At 37.7% G+C, this 24,512-nt stretch overlaps 1 protein-coding gene across 1 annotated transcript; it reads right to left on the reverse strand.

Annotated features, from left to right (window-relative positions):
* Window positions 1-12: 12 nt before the first annotated feature.
* Window positions 13-24,512, reverse strand: LOC121327976 (growth arrest-specific protein 6-like). Its single transcript, XM_041272372.1, has 15 exons — window positions 24,160-24,512; window positions 23,823-23,983; window positions 22,920-22,944; window positions 22,576-22,638; window positions 21,235-21,357; window positions 20,509-20,628; window positions 19,459-19,584; window positions 18,903-19,024; window positions 17,871-17,989; window positions 16,925-17,114; window positions 16,383-16,547; window positions 15,055-15,223; window positions 14,033-14,184; window positions 4,931-5,159; window positions 13-2,303 (listed from the first exon to the last, which is right to left on the reverse strand). The coding sequence occupies exons 1-15, from the start codon at window positions 24,335-24,337 to the stop codon at window positions 2,146-2,148; spliced, it is 2,100 nt and encodes a 699-aa protein (XP_041128306.1). The 5' UTR covers window positions 24,338-24,512; the 3' UTR covers window positions 13-2,145.

The following is a 24,512-nucleotide window of genomic DNA, read 5'->3' on the forward strand; positions in this document are numbered from 1 at the left end:
AGGAAATATTAATATATTCATTTATGTTGTTTGTTTATTTATATCTATACCATATCAACATGCATACAGTTTATTTGTGTACATGGACATATATCTTTGTTAAAACAGATGTGTTTGTTTTGTGAAAACTTGTAATAAAAAAAAATAACTTATAAAGATTCAAATCCTCAGATTCTTGCAAAACCTGTGTTTTAAAATCTAATGATTGTTTGCCTTACAGAGTTAGAGTAAGCAACATTTGTTTTTGTTTTCTGAAAGGCACTTTTGTATAGTATATCAATAGCAGGCAATTAGAACAGAAGACCAGCTCCTGATCCCAGATGTAAAGCACCAGAAAGATGGTTATTTGAAGCTACTTCATCTTTGAGATGTATGTTTCCCTGCTGGGGGAGTGTAAAGAATTCAAGTTAGAAACACTGTGATATTCAGAAGTGCAGATAGTTATGCTGACCCTTTTGGAGTTTGCTGTTTAGGAATTGTCAAGTCAATGAAGCCCCCTGTTGGAGACCAGGGATACTGCAGGTAAGTTTTATAACTGCTGTTTCTGTTTTGATCCTTAAATATTCGCGTATTTCAGCGACAAACCATGGCATTCAAACCGTAGGCTTTGAGAGTTGAGTTAAAAGTAAAATAATTGCAAGGATTATGCAGCTTGTCCCATGATCAGAATTTTATAAACAGCCCATGTATACTAACATCAAACTGGCAACCTTGCATCGCAGATCTGCACTCCCAAATAATATCGCCTTACAATTCCGCTGCTTTCCAAATACAATCCTGTTCTAATCTGTGGTGAGTGATTGATCAACTGACTTTACGATGACCTCCACCTGAAGACACAGACAACTTTGTTGTAAACCCTCCTAAAAAAGCAACATAAACCAAAAGATGTTGCCCTATGACAAAGGTACACACAGTGTAGCAGTCATATATACATATACAAATTTATTATGTGACATTTAACTGCTCTATAAATCTTGCAATTCCTAAGAGAAATTCCCAAATCAAGATTAAAGTAAACACCGGCACCAGTTATTTTTTATTAACAATTCTGTTCAATATCTTGTATACTGGATAAAACATACAATACATTTCCTATTAACCAAAAAACACTTAGGGAATATTACAGTAAGAAAACACAAAATAGTTAAGAAAAAATATACATGATTTAAAAAAAAAAAAAAATAATTACATAAAACAACAAGCAACATTTTTAAACTAAAAAGGTACTGTATACAGTCAATGTTGATTCTAACTCATCTGAATATTAAAACTGTACTTATCGTGACTCATCAGTATTACTGAACATTTGCTATTTAAAGTCCTAATTCAGATCTGATCTTCGTGTGTCAACGGTTTTCTAAAGCTCCTCCACCAGCCAAGGATGTTGTGTCTACCCGCACACAGGTACCAGGTGTAAACTGGTTAGTGCCTTACAGCACATATTCGGTACAGAACTACACATTTCATCTGAACCCCTCCTTTTCTCTCCCCTTTCTGATGTTTGCCATCACCACATGTAGAATCTGAGCTACAGTGCCAGTATAAATAAAAAGTAGATCATTGAGAACTACATCCACAGTATGTAAAAACGACAGAATATCCTGAGTTTCAACACAACTGGATAGGCGGTTCTATAGATAAAACTATTTAAATTGTGACATACATATATTACTTATACCTTATGGTATATTTCCGATTCATCATCATTAGATAGTTTTCTAGATACATATGTCAATGTGGCATATGCATACAGGCACATACAAAGGGAATAGGTTCAAACAAAAACTTGGGTCGTTTGTGGTCTGGAGGACTGCAGAAGAGAACCACTGATAAGAACTCTTCTGAGGGATTGTCCTTGGTTTGAACTTGTACTGCTAAACTTGAATCACCTGTATTAGTGCTCACAGTACCCTATATTCACCTGCATGATTCTAAAACAATTACAGTCAAGCACTCCGATTTATTTACACCTATATTACATATGCTCTGCACAGAGAATTAAACAAACAAACAAAAAAAAACCTTTTGCAAATGGCATGTTTAAATATCAGTAGCTCCTACCTACATGATAGGACGTAAGCAAAATATTACCCGGTAGCTATAAAGAAATAAAAGCACGCTCAGAAAAGGAAAGGACTGGTTCTATAGGATTTGACCACTCTCAGCTGGAGGGCAGGAATGTGATCGAATGTCGCTGTGTTTCAAGAGAGCTTCATCCAGGTCCACTTCTTTTCCATTGATGTGCAGGTCCATGCAGCCTCTGTAGAATGCAGAGACTGCAGTAGAAGAAACAGGGACATCTGTGAATGAGAAGAGAAACCTTAATACGTTCATTGTTTTAATATTTTTACAATATTTTTAATTTGGACTATTGTTTTTGTTTTCCCCTAAATTGTGACTTGTGCATGGCCCTGTCTCTGCCCTTGAATCCTCGCTGGGACTGGTAGCATCAACAGGAATATCTGGGAACAGGTATGAGAAGGGAAGCCTCAATACGTACACACCCATTGGTTCACAAAAATATAACGTCTCTTTCACATGTGCTCCACATTGCGTTAACTGGAATAAAAAGTGTAATAGGGAATCATGTATCAACTAAAACTTGTGTTAGGAAGATGCATGGAAGATACAACATGCTCAGTTCTCTGTCCAACAGAACAGGCACGATCCACGTCAGTATTATTCTAGTTTTACTTGGTATTTTCTACAGTTTTTCATAAATTCTTGTTGCAGTTTTGTATGTATTCACTAACACACAGGGGCCTGCTGTACTGATCGAATCAGCTGTGCCCTACATCACTGTTTTTATTTAGTGAAGCTAATAAGGTGGGTTGCTAAATCACCCATGAGGGTAAAACGGCACAGGGAGTTAAGGGCAGTGTCATTATGAGCTGCTGTTGTTTAAAACACATTACTCGTGTGTGGTTCAGGAACGATCAAAGTGATTTTGTAAAACTTTTTATAAAAAACATGGTTATGTAATCTGTTTCTCCCCACAAGTGTTTCTTGAGTTTAAGGGTATTGCAGAAACCAACATAACACGCAAGTCAATTTATATTTAAAACGTATTACTTAAGTAGGGCCCTACTTTATTATTTTGAATTTTCGGATTTATTTTTTTCCTGATTTTGGATTCTTCAGTTTAAAAAATCTGTAATTTGTTAGTTAGTTTGTTTTTTATAATCACAAGCGTTTGATACATCGATAGCAATGATGAAGCTAGAAATGCATGAAAAAATGACAACCCCCCCCCAAAAAAAAAAAGCATTTCTAAACGGTTTTAATCAAAGTGCTTTTAGAAAAATGGGTACAAATTAGCACAATGTAATAGAAACAAATTAGGAAAATTGTAAATTAAAACAATCAAAATGTAGTGTTTTTTTTTAGCTGTTTTTCTCAGCCCCGGAACCTCTGGGCATGCAGAGTCACGTTCTCGGTACCGCTAGTTAAAAATCTCAAACGCTTTCTTTTTAAATTCTCAACACAGTTGTACCAAGTCTGCAAGTTCTTGCGTGCGAGCTAAAGACAGAGTGTTTGCTGCCATGTCTGTAGCCTACTTTAAATTACTTTGCAATTTCAGCTCGAGTGCCTGTAAGCAAGATGACACTGGCTGCAAACTCTATTGTCGTTTTTTTATACATAAATAAGCTTACTTGATTTGAAAAACATCATGAACGATACAAGCAACTTCTTACACTACTTGGTTTCATTAAATAAGTACTAACAATGACAACTTTAATGAAAACAAATTATTGCAGCCTAAATAGGAACATTAGCCTGCTATATTAAACCAAAACAATAAAAAATAAGAACGATCTGGTTCTCTCTTGCCTTTTTCAATGAATATAATTTAACAGAGAAAAAAACATTCTACGATAACAGCCTAAATTTAATTAATCGTTTTTGTAATCCACTAGTTACTTCTGTTGCGTACACGTTGCTGATAACAGTGCAGACTGTGGGCCAAACCAATGTTCATGTTGGGGTGTGTATTTTTTAATTTTTTTTCAATGTCGTCCTTCTGGAGTCCTCTGAACGCCTTTTAATTTGTCTGACTTTAAAAACATTTAAAAGCAAAACCATAACAAAACATGTACACAGGCTTTTATTTTTATTTTTTTTAATTATTTGTCCTGCGGTTGCCTTTAATTAATTTCACTTCACACAGCACTACTGTGTATATGATATAGAATACGTGATTGTAAACATCTAACACTAGTACGTACAATAATCTATCAAATAAACGTGTTATGATTTTGAATGTTCGCTTCTTAAGGTTGGGATTATTGTCATTGCTTGCGCCTCGGCACCTCTTTCTTTACAAATTAAGCACTGTCCAAATGATAATGGTAGCAAGTGAAGTGGTACGAGAGGCAGCACCTTTTTTACAGTTAAAAATCACGGTCGTGTAGGGTGGCTGAGAGATACAAAAATAGTTTTTTCAAGCATTCCAGTATGTGTGTTTCTTAAAGCCTGGTCATACAAACACTGTGCTATTTTAATGTAATTAAGAATATATATATATATATATATATATATATATATATATATATATATATATATATATATATATATATATATATAATATATATGAGAAAGTAAAGTGAAACTTGTTAATGTTACAAAGCAAGAAATAAACAAATCAGGCTTATTTTACGGAGAATGCTCTTATTTGTCACTAGTAACATTAGTGACTGGTACCACAGACCCTGATTAGCTCTAATCCTGAACTATCTAATTTTATTTAAGGTAAGGTAATCCAAAATTAATACCAATATGGGTCTATGAAACCAACCGTTGAACTTCATCTGGCCCAAGGTATTTTATGCATCTGGCCAAAGGTGTAACCTTTAGGCCCAAGCTAAATTCAGTAAATAAAACAGTTGCTAAATACATTCAAATAATTATAGTATTGTTTTCCGATTACCTGGAACACCTCCCAAATAAGTGTTAACAGGTCCTTGTAGATCTGTGCCCAGGTTTGTGATGTGCTGCTCCAGCTCAGCTGAGTTGAATTCACTCTGTCCTGCCATCCCATCCACCTCCAGGGATATCAGGTCCTTCCTGACTGTGATACTGACTGAGTGGGTGTCAGCGTCGCACACCTCCACCCCAACGCTGGACACAATTGCATCACCCACCGCCAGCACCACATGCTGAACAAAGGCGAAGAAAAGCGGTTAAAGAACTCACCTCAAGGCCAAATGACCATCTCTTCACCACAATTACTCACAATGGAGATGCATGCAGATATCAAGTGCCCCGTTAATCAGTGTAATATAGCCACAGCCCTAAAGAGGATCTCAGTAATTGCTGTCCTCATCTTGTCTGACCCTCAATGCATCATGTCTGAAAATGCACAGCCAAATGCTAGATTCTCCTGAACATATCCTTTCATTCAACTATGACACAACCCTTTAAGCCTTTGCGGTCCTATGTAACCCCACGTCCGACATTACAATTTTCCCTTTCCAGTCCGATGTCGGACCCTGTCCGACATCATCAAAAAGACGTAAAGCACAGGTCTCGAGTCATTTTTCTCCGGAAAAAGCAGAGAAAACCTTTCAATGGCCGAGTAAGACCAATAAGAGCTGAATGAAGCCAAAAAGAAAAGGGGGGCATATCTCAGCAATAGAGGCCCCTGCACCACAGAGATAACACTGACACAAACAAAGGAGATCGCTTTTACGCATCCAGCACTCAAAGAATATCATGAACATTTGCAGAGCTTTTTGAGATGTTATAGTATAAAATAATGACTTGGATCGCATTATTGAGGAGTTTAGTGATAAAACGAGTGATCAGGAGATGATTTATCAGTATGCATGTCAATTAAGAGGTATGTTAAAAATACAGCGAACAAGGGGTCAGGCTTGGCTGGAGATGCAGCACTGATGTCGTTTTGCCATGCAATGCCTTTTAAACCTGTTTTACGCCGAAAAAAAAAATTAAACAGCGTGTGAAAAATAAACAGCGTGTGTGAAAATAAATTGTACCTAACGCGCCTGTCAAGCTGAATAAATGGACTGCTAAGGGTTAAGACTACAGCTACGATTAGTGAAAGGGTAGGTAAATGAAATATTATGTACAGTACTCACCCGCTACAACACACCCAGTTATAGTGTGGAATCGATTATAACATGGTAAGGTCGTGGTGCCTATTTCCCCTATAATGCAATTTGACTCACAAACGTCTGGTGAACTAAACTGTAAGAAACATGGCAGACCGCAAAAAACGAAAGACGAAACTTGATGTGGTGGACAGAGTGAGAAAAGGTCAAACTCAAACAGCAGTTTTTAAAGATATCAGTGTTTCAGAATCTACATTGTTTGGATGGATAAAATATGTTTTCTTGATCAAACTGACTCCAAAGATGGCTACTCAAGAAAAAATGTGCTGCGTTAAAGACAAGGAATTAGGAAATGCTTTATTCAGTTGGTTTGTGCAGGAACATCAACAGGGGGTCCCAGTCTCTGGCATAATATTGCGAACGCAGGCAGGGAAATGTAACAGGGTGTTAGGAGGTCCACCCGATTTTAAATCAAGCATTGGTTGGTTGCAACACTTTCAGAAGAGGCATGCCATCAGCCAGCTTTCAGAAGAGCCATGCCATCAGTCAGGTTTCCATAGGCAGGGAAATAAAATCTGCCAATCACAAAGCTGCATTTTTTCCAAATGAAAGCACTGTTAAACAGGTGGAGGGAATTGTTTTGAAACTTTAAACTACCAATTGCAGTGACATTTTATTTGATTTTTTTACTCTCTCTTTGAAATCAGACTATTAAGATCAAGCTACTGAAAATTGTAGAATACAGTTCACGGGGCAGAGCTATGGCCCCTGCTAATGTTTATTAACAGAGTTAGTAAACATATACACATGGAGAGAGGGGTTCCGCCTCTTCAAGGCCCAACATTTACTTGATTGATAGGCACGATAAACAGGAGGGGGACCACCGTCTTTGAGGTGACCCGACATACCAGAGGGGCACCGTCTCTGAGGTTACCCGACATACGAAGAGGCTCGCGAACCGGAAAGAAAACATGAATTAGTGTTGTTAACACAAAAGAGGTTCCTGCTCTTCCTGACCCAACATATACAGTAGGGGGGTTCCGTCGCTGAGGAGACCCGACAAACAGGAGGGGGACCACCGTCTTTGAGGTGACCTGACATACCAAGAGGGGCACCATCTCTGAGGTTACCCGACATACGATGAGGCTCGCGAACCGGAAAGAAAACATAAAGTTAGTATTTGTTAAAACATATAATGCGTGGTGTTCTGCCTCTTCAAAGCCCAACATAATAGAAGGGGGGTTCTGTTGCTGAGGAGACCCGACAAACAGGAGAGGGGCCACCATCTTTGAGGAGACCCGACAAACACGAGGGATGCCACCGCTTGGGGACCCTCACATAGAGGCATCAGACCTGAAAGAATAATCCCAAAAGAAACATACATGCAGATGGAAGGGTTTGGCCGGGGGTCCCCTCTGACTCATGGAGAACCCTCCTCTATGGGGTAAATGAAGCGGAGCTTAACAAAGGGTTGGAGAAAGTGGAATCACTAACCCCCCACAAGATGGACCCCCGGCTCCCTGCTGACGCAACGTGAAGAAGAAAAAAGAGAACCGCCAATGCATAAGAAAGAAGAAAAGAGAAAACATTGAGACGAAAGAAAACAAACATTTAACGGTACAGTAAGTGTACAGTAGACTGTACCCTAATGACTATGTGAAGACCCTCTGCACAGTGGAAAGAAAAAAAAACCCTTTCTTTTAATTTTATTTCTTATTTTAAATCTTTGGTGGCTCAGGCAGAAAGGTCGTCCCCACTCCGGACATACTAGCAATGGACTGATGTGCGGAGGATATTTCAGATGATGAAGAACGAATATAAGTTTCAACTGCTGATGAAGTCCAGCGCCCCATATTTTTAATTAAATGCTGGTTAATGTTGGCTTTTGCAGTTGAAGTATCTGCCCCTATTCTAAATGAATGAGGAGTGTAGAATTGCGAAGGAAGACCTGCTCTGGACACCATGTGGAAAGGTGTGTTGAAAACCAATGCCTTGATACAATAGACCGGCTTGAATTGATAAACAAAAGGTCGGAGGATGAAATGGCCTTGCGTTCTGCAATGTACTTCAACATGGAAGTGAAGGGACACAGAGGAGAGTTGATCTTAGAAAGCTGAATACATTGTCCTTGCCACAGTTGATCTGTTTTTGAAATGTGAAGAAATAAGATGAAATGAGAATCTAGGATGAGCTTGAGGTCACTGCAGCGGATACCGAGGGTAGGAAAGCTGGCAATAGAAGGAACTGTATATTCAGAACATCTCAAAAACCTGAAAAATGCAGATAGACATATGACTTCCATAGTTAAATCATCAAATGGAGAAAAACAGCCATGGGGCAGAATTGAAATCAAATTACTGAGAATGTCTATAGAAACAGGCAGGCGAGCAGAAGGAGGAGCCGGAGAGCACTTAGAAATTCCTCGTAAAAGGAGATGAACCGCTGGAATTGATAATAGAGTTGGGGAATTGATGGACATCAAACGAAATTGATGCTGAATTCCTGACAAATATAGTCTGATTGTAGCTGGTGCCAGATGTAGAGAGTCCTTCGCATGCACTATGAACGCCATGATCCAGTCCTGGTTGAATGGAGTAGGATTAATCCTGATTTGTAAAAAAAAAAGTTACATAACATGCCCAACCTGTAGAGTACGAGGATACGGTAGATGGGGCAAGTGCTGATGCCATGTAATCTTGAGCTGAATTAAGAAGTTTATTAATAGTTGGATTTAGTTGAAAATCAGCTGATTGAACTGTGGCGTTGCTGCTGGATATTGCAGAGCTGTGGGCAGCAAACTGTGGAATTTGGAAATTAGCCGCCGCAGCAATTGCATGATAAGAGGGGAAGAGGAACGTCCTTTATTTATAATATGCACTGTAGTTGAATTATCACAGTAAAATAGTATTGATTTCTTAGACCAGAGATGACCCCATAGCTGGGCAGCTGCTACTATTGGGTATATCTCTAGCAGAGCTGTGGATTTTAGATGAGGAGATATGTTTTCGATTTCCTCAGGCCATGTACTGCAAAACCATTGATTGTTAAATAGACCTCCGAGTCCCAGATGAGGCATCAGTAAATAAAGCCATATCGTATGGAGCTGAAATGAAATCATCGTAAAACATAGAAAGACCGTTCCAGTGCTGAATAAGCGCAAACCACATTTTAATGTCTTTCCTAGCTTCTGAGAAGATATTTATATAGGAGTCCAGATTTGCTGTTGATGCCAGCGCTAGCAGTCGAGATATAAACGTCCTCCCCTGTGGAATGATACGTATTGCAAAGTTAAAGTAACCTAGCAATGAAAGTAGTGCCCGTTTTTTAATTGTTTTACTGATCTGAAAATCCTCAATAAGCAAACGAATATGGTTAAGTTTAGACTCAGACAGGCTAGCTTCAAACTTTTCTGTATCTAGAATGATTCCAAGGAATTCCAAAGAATGAAGGGGACCAATTGATTTCTCTTCTGAAAGCGGAAAGCCAACTTCAGAAAATAAGCTTTTAAGATTGGAAATCGCTTCTGCTGGTGCATCTGAAGGAGGAGAAATTACTAAAAATCGTCCAGCAAGTGGAGCAAGAATGGGACATGATAGACATTAAGAAGAATCCAGCATAATGCTTCCGACAGGGTATCAAATATCTTCGGACTGCTGCGGCAGCCGAAAGTCAATTGGGTGGCAAAATAAAACTTCCCTTCCCAGCATAAACCAAACAGGTGACGGAGAGACGGATGGATTGGCATTACTTTAAATGCGTCTGATATATCTGCCTTTGCTAACCAGCAACCACGACCTGCTAATTTAATTGAATGTATTGCGTCTGCAATAGTGATATAATGCGGGGAAAATTGATCTTGGGGAATTAATGAGTTAATGCTGCTGGTGCTTGACCCCCATGGTGCTGACAAATCAATAATGAGATGCTTTTTTCCTTACATTTTCCTTGTGGCAATGCCGAAGGATTAATTCTATATACTGGAAAAGGAGGAGCTAAAATGGACCGACTATAAATCCTTTTATAATTTCTTTTTCGAAGAGAGATTGCACTAATTGTGGTTCTTGCGTTGCTGAATAAAGATTTTTGCTTTTGAACGAGGAAGAAGGAATTTGAGTCAGACCAGTTGAAAAACTTTTTTTTTTTTTTTTTTTTTAATCCGTCGATCAGGTAATTAATTAAATTACTGTCGGGATGATTCTGTAATTTACTTTGTAATGCGGGGATGTTTATAGGAGTAAAGACTGTGAGCATCGGGGAAAGTCACTTGCATTTTAAAGGGCAGATTGTATTAGCGTGATCGTCTCCGCAATTGCTGCACGTGTGGATAAGATTGCATTGCCTGTTCGAACAGAAGCCAGCATTGAAATTATTGCAGATTTGTCTTCCTCCTGAAAATCTAATACTGCACCCGTATTTGTCTTTCCTTGTGGACTGATCGAGGGAAGCTGAAAAATGTATAGGATTAGGTACTGAAGATCTGTATGAATTGGCGGCGAAACCGGGTGCTTTAGAAGTTGATGCAGTTGCAGCTTTAGGGCAGAGGGATGTTGAATGAACTGTTGAAGCACAGACCCCACATGCGTTAGCTCTTAGACCACCAAAAATTCTGTTAAATAGATCTGGGTCAGGTTGTGCCCAATTGATGATGTGATTATGTGCTGCCAATATCGATGCTGCTTTTGCAGAGAATGCTTTATGATACTCAAAAAACATAGTCCCTCCGTGTCTGACAGACTGCTCCATGATGTAGTATTCGTATGAGTCCAATTCTGCTCTGCGGTTAGGATATACCGAGCATAACATATCTCTGAATATGGAGAAAGCAAGGACAAATTCCCCTAATGTAAGATTTTTAAACAGTCTGGGATCTCTGGATTTTAGAGTTACTGCCAAATCTCCGTAATCCACTACTCTATGGTCCAAGAATTCCAAAGTCGTCATTAATAGTGAAACAAGATTAATGTCCTTACCTTCGAGAATGTTACGTCTGATTTGAGGAGATATAGTGTGATGTCTAGCTGTAGTTGGAGAGAAGGATCCAATGTAGAGGCAGTAGCGAGGTTGTATATTGGAGGCTGTTTCGCTGGCTGAAATTAGGGCTGGACCGGAAGAAGCTGTAGGCAGCGCTGCAGTATTTGATGCTGGAATTAATGACAGAGCTGAAGATTGTTTTCCCTGTTCCATATTAGACACCCTTTTATCTAGACCCAACAGTTGAGAACTGACCGAAGATAGAGTATCGGCAAAAGGCTGCATAAATGATTTTATCTCGTTAAATATTTGCGAATGTTGGATTTCAATGGCTGGCTGCTGGTTAGCGGTGCTAGTTGTGGGGGTGATTTGATCCGGAATAGGCTGCCTGCTGTCTGTTTTAGGACGCTGAATGGCTGGGCGCGGCTGATTATGTTTTTTCGGAGGAAAGACTGGTTCTGCTGAGACTGAATTGCAATAGAGAATAAAAAGAGACTCTATCACTCCCTGCTGGAATCGCATTACCGTTTTAATGAGGGGTTTTATCAATTTATTCATGGGCCAGTCCTTCCAAAACAATCGATCCGGAGGGGCGTCCTAAGGCCGAAGTCGCTTGGATCGGCGCCGATTCGATGTTTGAGTGGCAGGAATGGTAGGCAACATTTGAACTGGAACCTGGACGACAGCCTGATCGGGAGCCTGATCAGATGTAACTGAAATACCAGAAGGGCAGAAAAAACAGAGACTGGATGGACCCTGGATTGAAGCTGGAGGAGAATGATCTGGTAATGACAGAAAATCCTGGGAATCCTCTGAATCCGATGACGACTGCTGTAAGTATTCCATTATTGAGGAATATGAAAGTTGATTGGTCTTGAAATCGCTTAGGTTTATGCCAAAACGAAAAAACACAAGACAGCTAGGTAGAGGTGACTAATGTTTAAATAAGGTAGATTTAATTGATGACAGGAGAGGATAGGTTGTTGGTGCCTAGCTCCACCCCTTGAACCACACAAATAAGTTAACATTAGCTTTGAATTACTTGATTTGTTTTTTTTTGTAATAGGTCTAGTAAATAAATAATAGTTTTCGGTTGCACATTGCTGCATTTTAAGCTTTTAAAATACCTTTCCACTAATATTTGTTTTCCTTTACGAATCAGACAACATTTGTGTATAGAGTGAAAGCCAGCTACAGAATTTTGAGGAACAAATGACTAACTTTATATATATATTTTTTGTAAATGAAAAACAGTTCATAATAGTTATATGATCTTCTGATTTGCTGCTCTTTACACGTTCAGTATAAATCAATAATAACTAGTTATTAGTGAGTTTAGATTTCAGAATGACTTTACCTTGTGATACCTAGAAACACAAGACTTGATAAATACCGATTGGTGCTGTGATGCTGGAGATGTTATTATGAAATTATGCTAGGATAAGTTGTTTAAAAAACAAAACAATTAACAGCACTAAAAAAACACTTAGAGAATGAAAATCTCTCTCTACAACACTGATTTTGTTTTACTGCATTTAAAACGCTGTAGCCTACTTTTTTTTTCCCCCCGAAAAGTGAAAACTGTCCGTTAATGTTACAAAACCAAACTGTTTATACAAATCCTTGGATTCTGTGTAAATTTTTTGGATTATTAGTATTTTTAAAAAAAAATTTTTACAGAGTGGTGTAAACTTTAAATTGGTGGAATAGCAGTTTACATATGTTACTTTGGCTTGTGATTGTAAATCATTTTGGGAACAAAAATGCCAATATTCATTATAAGGAAAAACACAAATAATGTGATCTCTTAACCCCAGCAACTTTGTTACAATGGGTGAGCACTGTATATACAGGTAGTGGACAAAAACACAGAAACACCAATGTAAAGTCACTTAATAGGGTGTTGGTCCACGCTGCCAGTATGGCCTGTATCCGCCGTGGCATACTCTACCAGCCTCTGGAATTCTGCAGGAGGGATGCTCAACTGGGACTGAGAAGGCCATGACATAAGGATAACATCAGTGTCATGCTCATCAAACCATTCGGCGACCACAGGTGCTTTGTGGATGGGGGCATTGTTGTCGTCGTTCCTCCCCCCCCAGGAAAGAAATGATTCAACGTGGGGTGAAGATGATCAAGTAGCGATGACCTTGCCTTCTAAGGGAATGAGTGCACCCAAACTATGCCAGGAAAATGCACCCCGCAACATTACGGAACCACCAGAACCCTTCACTGTTGGAACCAAGCACTCAGGGCTGTAGAGTTCTTTAGGTTGGCACCACACGTGCACTATTCCATTTGTCGAGAACATGGTGAAGGATGATTGATCTGACCGTATCACATTTCTCCACTGCTCCATAGTCCACTGCCTGTGCTCTTTGCACCACTGGACTCGCAAACGTGCATTGCCAGGTGTGATGAGCGGTTTGTGCACTGAAACCCGACTACGGAATGGAGTTCTCGGCAGACCGTTTTTGATGAAACTGGCTGCTCGCACCCCAGGTTGAAATTTGCAGTCAATTGAACTGCAGTTGCTCATCTCCTCTTGCAGCCATAATTCAGGCAACCAGGCATGTCCAGCATTTTTATACATGACCCTAAGCATGCTGGGATGTTATTTGCTTAATTAACGCATGAGCTACACCTGTGTGGAAGCTCTTGCTTTCAATATACTTGATGTCCCTCATTTACCCAGGTGTTTCCACTATATTGTCCACTACCTGTATATAAATTATATATATATTAAGCATAACTACCAAACGGTACTTCTTAATGAAAAATGAGGTTATAAAAGGTTGTCGAAATGTAAATGTTTTGCAAATTTTATATATTGCAGAATACATGTCAATAATACCTATTTATACAAAAATAAATACTGCATGTATTTCTTTGTAGTTGTTTTTGGAAAACAAGCGCAGCAAGGTATAATAAAATGGTGATGAAGCACTATTTAGTGTTTGATGCCGAGGGTGAGGAGGTCTGGTTACCTGTGCTCTGACTTTCTTTGCAGGATGGTAGTCCGTGAGCGCGAGGGTCAGTGGGACGCCTTCCCCGCTGACCAGAGCAAACAGCACACCTGGACTTGCTGATGGACGGATATTCATAAAAACATTCACAGTCCAGGCTCCTTTAGGATCACCTGAGACAAACAAAAATCACAAGAGATATTTAAACAAATTCAATAAAGCTGTACTTGCTTATTGCTTTGTAAATGTTGCTGCAAACAAAAACAAGCACTTTTACCAAAGCCTTCTATCACACAGCAAGAGTTGCAGTTTCAAACATAGATACAGTACTTATAAATTAAGGCTGTAAAAGTTTCAAGTACCCTGATACACTGAAAAACTGTATCTGAATACCATATGTGAAAATAACTGTACAACTTCAAATACACACAAAAGTAAAAACAAATGACTAAACATCAAAACAAGTCTACTTTTGTATTGAAAATATATAAGGTAAACCACACAAAATGTTTAAATGTTTAATCTATTACCTGAAATACACAGCCTTACTATACATGTGCCAATCTGGCACTGTGGAAGCGATATGTTTACTTGATCATTTTTACACCCAAGTGTTGCATGGTCAATTTACAGCAGGAATGACTACTGCAAAATAAATGAATGCCATCTTCAGCTCAGTTTGAATGGCTCTTCTGTCCTGTATGGTATCTGCCCTTTTCAAATGAGGGGTTTTAGACTCTGTTAAAAATTTCATTAACAAGAATAAACATGCATCAACAAGAGTGCAGTATACATTTCTGAATCACTGCAACATTATGTGAATAATATTGCATGTATACAACATTTGTGTGCATATGAAAAATGTTTTGAATAAATATTGAATATGAAGTAAATCATCCTACACACCATCTAAGGCCAGCATTTCTTGACATGCTATTTTTGAACAACTCTTGGATAGTGTTTAAACTATAAACTAACTTAGTTGGTACACTATACCACTCGTTCTCCCTTTTAAAACATGTTTCTTTAGTTGAGACACTTACTATAACTAACATTCAACAGTGCAAATCCATTCCCAGGGTAGAATGAGCCGCTTCCTGTGACAGAGAAGCACTGCATCTTCTCATTAAACTTAATGGTTTCCTGGATGGAAGTGTCTTCCCCATTCAGCCATGACCAGTCTCTAATGCAGCCGTCCAGGCGAGGATTTAACTACAAAAAACAAACCGAAAACAGCTTTACTAGTGAACCGCTGTGACCTGAAAAACACGTACTCTGCAACCTTCCACAGGATAACACTTAAGGTATTATGTCTTAACTTTCTAGTCATGAACTAAATTAATCACGCAGAAACACTACACTCACAAAGCTTTTTACTCCAAATCGTCATTAGCCTTTTTTTAACCAAAAACAAAACAAAACTTTAATGTAGGGGCTTGCAAGTAGTTTTAAGTCGTTTCTTTATTAGTTATACAAATTAAACTGCTGAATGTGGTACAAAAATGTTTTTAGATTGTGGTCCAATGTGTCTGCTTGTCTGATCTGGCATGACTAACACTTCTTGGCTCACAGTGCTGACTGTGGATTACTGTAAAGTTCATTATAAGCAGACAGTAATTCATGAGGATGCCACTTTAATCACTTTTTGGGCATTTGCTGTTGTAAAAACAGATTAGGTCAAAATAAAAAATAAAAAACAGCTGCATGCTAACAAAGTGAATTAGGCGATTAAAGGACTAAGGATTAAAACAGTACCAGTAATCAAAGCGGCTCATTCTGGGAATCCGTTTCCTATCAGCTTCTCTGCACACTATCAGCAGGAATGCCCTGAATCATCATTCTTCCATCAGCAGTAACAACATTTTTTTTATTTTATTTTATTCAGAGCCAATTACACTAAATATTTAAACAAATGTCTTAACAGAAAAAAAGTAATTTTGTTGTTATACTTCCTGCAGTATGCTGTGCCATCCATTGTACCACCTTTTATGCAAAAATATAAAATGTGTACTGTTCCTCAAGGAATTTAGAATATTAAACTAACAATGACGTACCAAGTTAGTCAACAATTTATTATTTTCAGAAATGTATACCTCAATATAAATGTTTTGGTTGATTATGCGTATTTCAGATGATTTACTAAAATACAGTTGCATAGCAGTGTCACCCCCCAGGTTTTAATACAGCCTTGATTATCCACAGTGCATAGGTAAGTCAGGTAGGTCTGATTAAACTCATAGTATAACCAGGAATGGATCAAACTGCTATGCAACCGGAGTCTTATTTCCTTCCCTGTAAACACATGATGACAAATTCAAGGGATTGGTATCACTGGGGGAACTCAGAACACCAGAGGCACAAAATCACTTACTGGGTTAACAAGTTCTTCCCCTTTGAAAGGCACTCCTCCCACAGTAAGATTGAGCTCATGTAACCCTTTTTTGAGAGTGAAGAGGTCTCCGTTTACAGCAATCTTCATAACTGCTTCTCTGTTAATTTTAATAATCAAACTCCTGCCCTGTTCTTCAACAGATATCTAATAAGAAAGATTTAAAAAAAAAGTGTCCATCAATCATACGTTGGAAAACTCAATAATAGTACTGTAGGTTGCCAAATGCAAAAGTTTAACTCATGCTTATACAAACTTGCATTGGAATTCACAACAAACAAAAAACAGCATACCACCTCTCATTTGTAGCAGAATATAGAGATATTACTTGTGATTCATTCTGGGATAATCACATATCCAATCCATTTTATAACCCCAATAACACACTCCAGGATGTTCCTATATGGTCCCATATCCACAGGCCTAGGCTGTTTACTGCACTTGTGCTGAAGAGCAGCATATTTGAACACCATGGCGCCGCGTGTTACTGCTTTCTTATAAAACTGAACGGAGTGGATAATTACCCTGTGCCACAGCCCGTTGTTCACAAGCGGCCCGCTGCTGGTCACTCTCCTGACCTCTCCATATTTCAGCTGCAGCTCCAGCTTGCCTTGGTTGATTGCCAGCACGATCCAAGAGCTGTTCAGATGGCCACCAGTGAAGAAGATGACGCCCTCCGGATCAAACGTCCTGAAGTCAAATTCTGCTGTGAAACTAAATGAAAATAAAATACCTGGCTCAGTTTTTTACTGGCTCCGCAAGCATAGCGCCATGTTTATAATGTAAACAGAGACAGTGGAAAACCATAAACCCTTCCACTTGCAGTATGAACCACATAAAGACTGTCTATTCAAACTGTACTGGGACACCATTTGGCCTTTTTTTTTCATTTGCTCTGCTACTCATTAAGGTATGGTTAAAAAAAAGTCCTCCGAGTGCTAAATCAAAGATAACAGTGTGTGCAAGCTTAGGTCCCTCCTAGAGGTGATGTTAACGGGTCTTGTGTTCCTAATTCTTGGTCCTAAAAGTGTTCATATTACCTACTTACCTTTGTTTTCTTTATAGTTGTACATATGCCCCATTCACACTGAAGAAAAAAAATCTAACTTTAGACATCTATGTACACAAATCAAGTAGAAGCAGGCATTCAGTTAAAGTACCGTGTGACAATTAGGAGGGAATACTTATGACTTTATTAAAGCTGAGACGTGTATTGTACATGTATGTGATGCTGCTGATTATATATATATATATATATATATATATATATATAGATAGATACACACACACACACACACACACACACACACACTCACTCACACACGAGTTTATCTGAATAATAAATGTTGCATTTCAAGCATCTGGTTAGCATTTAATGAACTCAATCATTGATATTGTCAAAGATTAGTTCGCTGCATTGTTAGTTTCACAATTCATTTCAGCAAAACAAACATGCTATTGTCTTCTCACCCAATGTGTTGCTTTCTTCTAAAACGCAGCCGTATCACAGGAGCACCACTAAACATCCTTCCCAGGTAGAGGGATTTAACACTTCTCTGTGTGTTTAGAGAGACGCAAGGCTCAATGCTCTATGAAAAGAAGGAAAGAAAGCACTGACTGCACTGGGTTCAGTTGTCTCATAATATTTATACTGTATCCCCTAATAAAAGTTTACCACAGTATTTTGCAATTTTACCATGCTATCCCATGGTTTAACTATGCATTTACCATATTTAATCTGCTTTACCATATTGTGCTTTACAGTGCTTCCCTATGCTTTATTACACTTTGTCATACTGCTTACTTCGTCCTCATTATACTGTGATTAAAAGGCCACAGATTCAGTTCATTGTTAACAAGACTGTATAATGCTAAAGACTGCTGTAGTACTTTAATAACACTGGAAGCCACAGCTTAGAGATTTCTTTTGTAACCATCCTCTGTTTTGTGAGACATGTATTTGTGGTACTAAAGCCTATATATATATATATATATATATATATATATATATATATATATATATATATATATATATATATATATATATATATATTAATGGTTCTGTAAATAATACTTGAGCTATGAGCAATAAAAGCTTTTTGTAGCACATGCTTCCTAGGAAGGAAAAGGGAGTTTGGCAGCCTGGACTCCAAACAGTCAAAAGCAGCTTATCATAAAACCGCAGCACATATTTGCGCAAAAGACTTCAACACCCAGTGAAACCAATCTGTCCTCCCACACAAGCACTGTATATCTCTACATTTTATTAAGATGATCTAGAAGCTTAGATGCTTTTTTTAATTAGCATACTGGGAATTACGCACAGCTTTAACTCAAGAGTTTTTAAAGTTTTCTAATTAAATTAAGTTTGATACCCATTTACTTTTCTGTTCTCTGTTGCTGGCTTCTATAAGTTTCATGCAAACCAAACATTTTTAATTTATTAAAAAGTAATTCAGATCTAGTGTTGTGAACAGGACAGCTATATACAGGTTAAATTACCTCACAGCTGGTCAGATCTGCAGCTAACTTCACTCCGTTCCTCCCATTGCAGTAGCACTGATAACTTCCTAGCGTATTCACACAGGACCCTGCACATGACTTTGATTCGCATTCGTCAACATCTACAACCAGAACACACATGTGCCATTAATGCACATCTGACTTGTACAAGTAACCCAAGTATCTATATTTTCCAATTTCTTTTTTTGTTACAATTTTCATACCTTTAAAAAAAAAAATCTAAAGCATGAATAATCAAGAAGAAACAAGAAAGTACTGGTTTTACACTTCAAGCTGCACTGCACGATCACCACTGTATGCGGTGACGTTCCGACACTGCAGTAATGCTACATCTTGCCCATGCTAGAGCTTCATTCTTAGATTGTTTCTTCTATTTATTCAATGGAATGTGAAGCAGCTTTAGAGGTACTTATACAGAAAACAAATTCATTCTCCAGGACCTTCCTTAGAAGGATGGTGAAAGCTTATCAGTCAGCAGTATTTGTATGAGTATGCTGCCTTAACATAGTTTTATTTTTAATAAGAAAATACTTACCAAGGCAAGACTTTGTAATGTTATCATAGAAGTACCCTCCATCACAAAGGCATTCAAAAGATCCAATTGAATTTAGACATTGAGCAGTTCCGCAGACATCTGGACTCACTGTGCATTCGTCGACATCTGAATAAAGGAATTCACCGTTAGATTTCAATGTATAGATGCCTGCAGGATTCATTGTTGTCTCCTTTCATGTTAATTTGATCTACAGATCACACACCCTTATTTCTGAATTAAAAAAAAAATCTTCAGATGACGTAACAGGTTTCAGAAACCATTACTGTAAATGACTCAAATAAGGCATAATACTCCTTACATCAGCAGTGTAGACATGTTGGACAGTACAGAGGAGTACCTGACTAGGCATGTTCACATTTATATTCCAACATACATAGCATGAGTCTGAACATAAGACACTGGGAATCACATGCAACAGACTTGTTCTTGCTTTTTAAAATATGTTTGCAGAAAAAAATACAAAGAAACATTTAGTATTTAGTTAGCACTCCGTTTTTGTTTACCATCTTCAATACAGTCAACCAGTTTTGCAGCAGCACCACTCTTCATGGTAAAAGCATTTAGTTTGGAATGTTTTGCATTTGAGATCACTTTATAAAAGAGATTTTAGCAAAACAAAACACTGGAAGGGTTAGAAATGAGAATGACATTGATTGTTAAGTGTGATCACTAACTAAAAAATGAACAAAATACACAGCAAGCATGCAAGCAATGTTGAAGGCATTAGACAACAAGTTGACTTTTCATTCAGATTAATTTCAGATTCTTCCTCAGATTCCCAGATCCTGACCCTCAACAACATGTATTAAAGAATGTCTGTACCAAGTTTCATCACAATTGTATAAATTGGTTTTACAGGCAGTAAAATTCTGCTGTTCTTCCCAAGCTGGCGTTAATCAGCTCTCAACTTTTCAAAATTAAATTCAGCTTTTTATCAGGTCAGAATAAGCCTAATCTTTTCGTTGTATGCAAGTGTGTTGAAACTGCATTTGTTACAAATGAACAGAAGCATGGACATGCTGTACTCACCAGTACAAGTGTGCTTATCAGCGAGGGTATATCCGGAACGGCAAGAGCATGCATAACCTCCCCGCTTGTTTGAACAAATGTGATCGCAGCCTCCATTTGTCTTATCACATTCATTTATATCTATTAATAGAGACCATCAAAAGGAATGATAATAAAATTAATGGCTTTTTTCTGAATTGCATCAAAATCTACATACAGGAATTATTCTGATTTAAGATTTATTTTTCTAGATATTTCTAGCAGCACTTTAAGCTCTTAAACATGTCTTCTCTCCAAGCACAGCTCGTACGTAAGTGTGTAACCATTAAAAACTTAGTCCCCCTGCAACACTCTGCCCCAAGTCGATGTAAAAAATACATCAGTATCTGTAAGAAATACCAAATACAGCAGAACAAATTTTGCATTTGTTGCATCAACTTGAAGCAGAGTGTTGCAGGGGGACAAGTTTAATGGTTACACTCTTGCATACCAACTGTACTTAGCAAGATACTTTTGAAAGCTTTATGGAGGCCGCCGCATGAGTGCTTCTTTACCTAAAAATGTCACCAGGATATCACGACTGAAACAGAAAACTATACAATGTGATTCTAAACAAGAAGCCATTGGTTTAGGCAACAGATACTTCATACTTGTACCAAGTTGCTTTTCAAAGCTACTTACTCATGAGCGTTTCCTTTACATCAAAAACGGTTTAATAGACACAGACTTTCAAAGCCAAGACCATACCTTTTTGACATCCATCCCCTGTCCAACCTGGGAAGCAATGACAAGTAAAGGCTCCCTGTTTGTCTTCACATCTTACAGTCCCATCCGGATTACATGGTGAAGGAGAACACTGATCAGGAATATCTAGAGAGTTAAACATAACAGAAGTGTATTGGAGCTGAGGTTTCCCCATACATCTGATAACAAGCAACGTTGAATAGAAAAACAATGTTGCTCCATTAGTTAAAACTGGATATTAGTGCATTCTATGTGAAAAATAAAGGATATCTTCGTGTAATGTGAGTGACATAACAAAACAATGTGGTTACATCACAGAATGTAATCGTTTTTTTTTTGTTTGTAACATTTATGAAGTGAATTGGCCATTAAGTCAACTAGTCTATTGAGTCATTGAGGCATGCAGCCTTGAAACTTCTTGGATATCACTTCGCTTCATTCCTGGCATGAACTCTGACCCAAATACTTTCATATACAATTGGAACAGTTTGTATTTTACATAGAAAATTGTGTTTGCTTGATTTTATAATGTCTGTTATGTAAACATATGGCTGCAACCACCTAACATGCAAAACATAACTGCCTAAACATCCTTTTCACGATTACATAATAAATTTCCAGTGCTTCTTGGAATTCACTCAATAAATAAATCATTTTCTTGACCAAACAATAAATACATAAAAAAAAAAAAAAATGATAAACATTCCTGAATCAAAACTGATTCTTACTGCAAATACTGAACTGAACCTTATAAAGCTGACTAGCACACATACTTCACAAACTAACCCCTACTTGTGCACTATTATGCAATAACGCAGAGTTGTTTTTGCAAACTTGATATTTTTGATGTACTGAAACATATGGCAGTTTTTGGCTCTAATGGAAAACAAAGGCAACAGAATGACTTTGACAGCTGCTGGTGCTATGTTACTGTTGGATTATTAACAGCTGAGGAAGATGATTCTGGGTTTCATAAGTGAATACAAGAAAGCAAACACAACAGGTTGAGATACCTGAATAAAGATAGATATTGAATATCTGAAAAAGGTGATATGCATGGTTGCGTTTTGTTTAGTTACTAGTGAAGCATCTGGCAATATAAAGGTTTAAACATTTTGGATGCTAAACATTCAAGCCACTGCGTTTTTGTACCAGCCACTTGTATTTTTAAATGTACAAGTGAACATTTTAAAAAACACACTTACTGTACTATACATTATAGCCATGCCAGAATTATTCTTATATTTGTAACAGTAGGATTGTTGCTGGATAAAGGTGTTGAGTCACTGTTAGCTATCAGGATCACCTGCAGAAGCAGGTTGATATAAAATTGGAGCTACTTACTGTGTACACAAGTTACGAGATCAGGATTCCTGTTTTGCGGTTGTCCAAATTTCTGAATGCAATCTTCATCGGGATAAAAATGTAAAAAAAAAGAAATACAAATAAAAATAGTACCATGTTCAAGTACATTATCAGGCATATAGGGAATCATAATGACACACAATTTCACTATTCCCCCAAAATGTCCTCTTGCACAGATCAGGAGGATATTACACTATATCCCTACATGCAAACACAGATTAAATGTATTATATTGTTAGTCCTTATAGTAACATGAATGAAAACAAGCTGCTTTTTCAGTTTGCAGTTTGTCTATTGCGCTGATAAATTAATACAAAACTTACCTAAATACTTTGGGTAAAAATAATCCTGCAGAAGAAACCAAGAAAAAGCTATTAGTTTGTTGGCTGTAATCGTTTATCCACTGTATTAGAAGCTGTCCCTTGTGTGAACATTCTGTAACTGAGGATGAAGTTGTCGAACATTTTTCTCCTTTTTTATTTTTTACTTGTCCTCCCAGTTTGCTGAACATGTGGGTCCTTTGTAATAGTTAAAGAATCAATTCGTAAAATTCATCTCAATTTTAAATGAGTAAAACCATTTTACTCCGGCCAATAATCTCCAAATTATCGCCCCAAGGCTTTTTTTTACGCATATATATATTTATAATATATATAATATATATCTATATATATATATATATATATATATATTTGTTTGATTATTTTACAGGTAATTTCTGAATTTGGCCCATTGAGACATCTAATTAAAAAACACTGTACTGCTGTTACTCACTAAATGTAAATATATGTAATTTCATTATAGTTTAACACAGTATATACGCTGGTATACTGTAGGAGAAAGGGAAAAAAATGTATGTTTCAATATCATTTCAAGCTCGACACCAATCAAACACTTGCAATAAATAAATAAATAAATAAATAAAAATCACTGACAGGAATTGTCTGGAAGCTGCATGTCAGTGGACAGATACTAACCCATTCTTTTTTTAGAAATAATTTCTCTCTTAAAATTGGAGGTTCGTTTTGGTTAGGATTCGGAATAAAACAAAAAAATGCAGACGATGGTGCAAAACTAATGACCACTCTATATACTTGATTTAATAACCTTTGTAAATGTAACAACTATTTTATTAAGCGATGGCGCTGGTCTGTCAAATGACAGACACAACAAGCCAAAGTTTGGGGGAATTACAATGACAGAAAAATAAAAGAAGACATCCTTACCGTCTCTGGGTTATTCTCGAACACCTCCCTGGCCTCTTCCCGGCTGCACTGCTCTTCCACACATTCTCTCTCCAAATGGCCCTGTTTTGTCTCCTCAAAAACCTGGTATGCCCGTCTCTGTCTCCGCAGAAACTGTGAAGCTTCTTTCGGAGACAATGCAACTACAAAAAAAACGAAATAAATCACATAAAATAGTATTATAAATTGATGCGTGTTGAAAAAAATATTTACGACGTATTTTCCCAGTTCAAAAAGGAAATAATGTATTTAAGTTTGCTAAACGGCGTGACGAAACCATCATGAAGGTAAAATACCCATGCGCATTTTGTTTACTTACACTGTGAAGAACCCGAGAAAAGATGAAACGGTAGGAAAGCCACAAGAAGGTTGACTAGGGTCGGCATGTTTGTTGTGTGTGTAAGACACGGAGATCGGGAAAGTTTGCTTGACTGGGGATGAGATACAGAAACTGAAAAAGCGCATTCGCTGCGCAGCAGGGAGTTTACACAGTCCATTCCTAAATCAACATACCACAACAAGCGCAGCGTCGCTGTAACTCATCGATTCTTTCTGTTTTAATCATATTTCATTGATGCAACAAAACAAAATACGGGAATAAAATAAATTTACAGTAAACGAGGTTGGCAAATCAGATTCGACAAAGCTGTACCTAAATATTACTAATAATAA

Source organism: Polyodon spathula, chromosome 15 (assembly GCF_017654505.1).
Source record: "Polyodon spathula isolate WHYD16114869_AA chromosome 15, ASM1765450v1, whole genome shotgun sequence".
Classification (NCBI taxonomy): Eukaryota; Metazoa; Chordata; class Actinopteri; order Acipenseriformes; family Polyodontidae; genus Polyodon; species Polyodon spathula.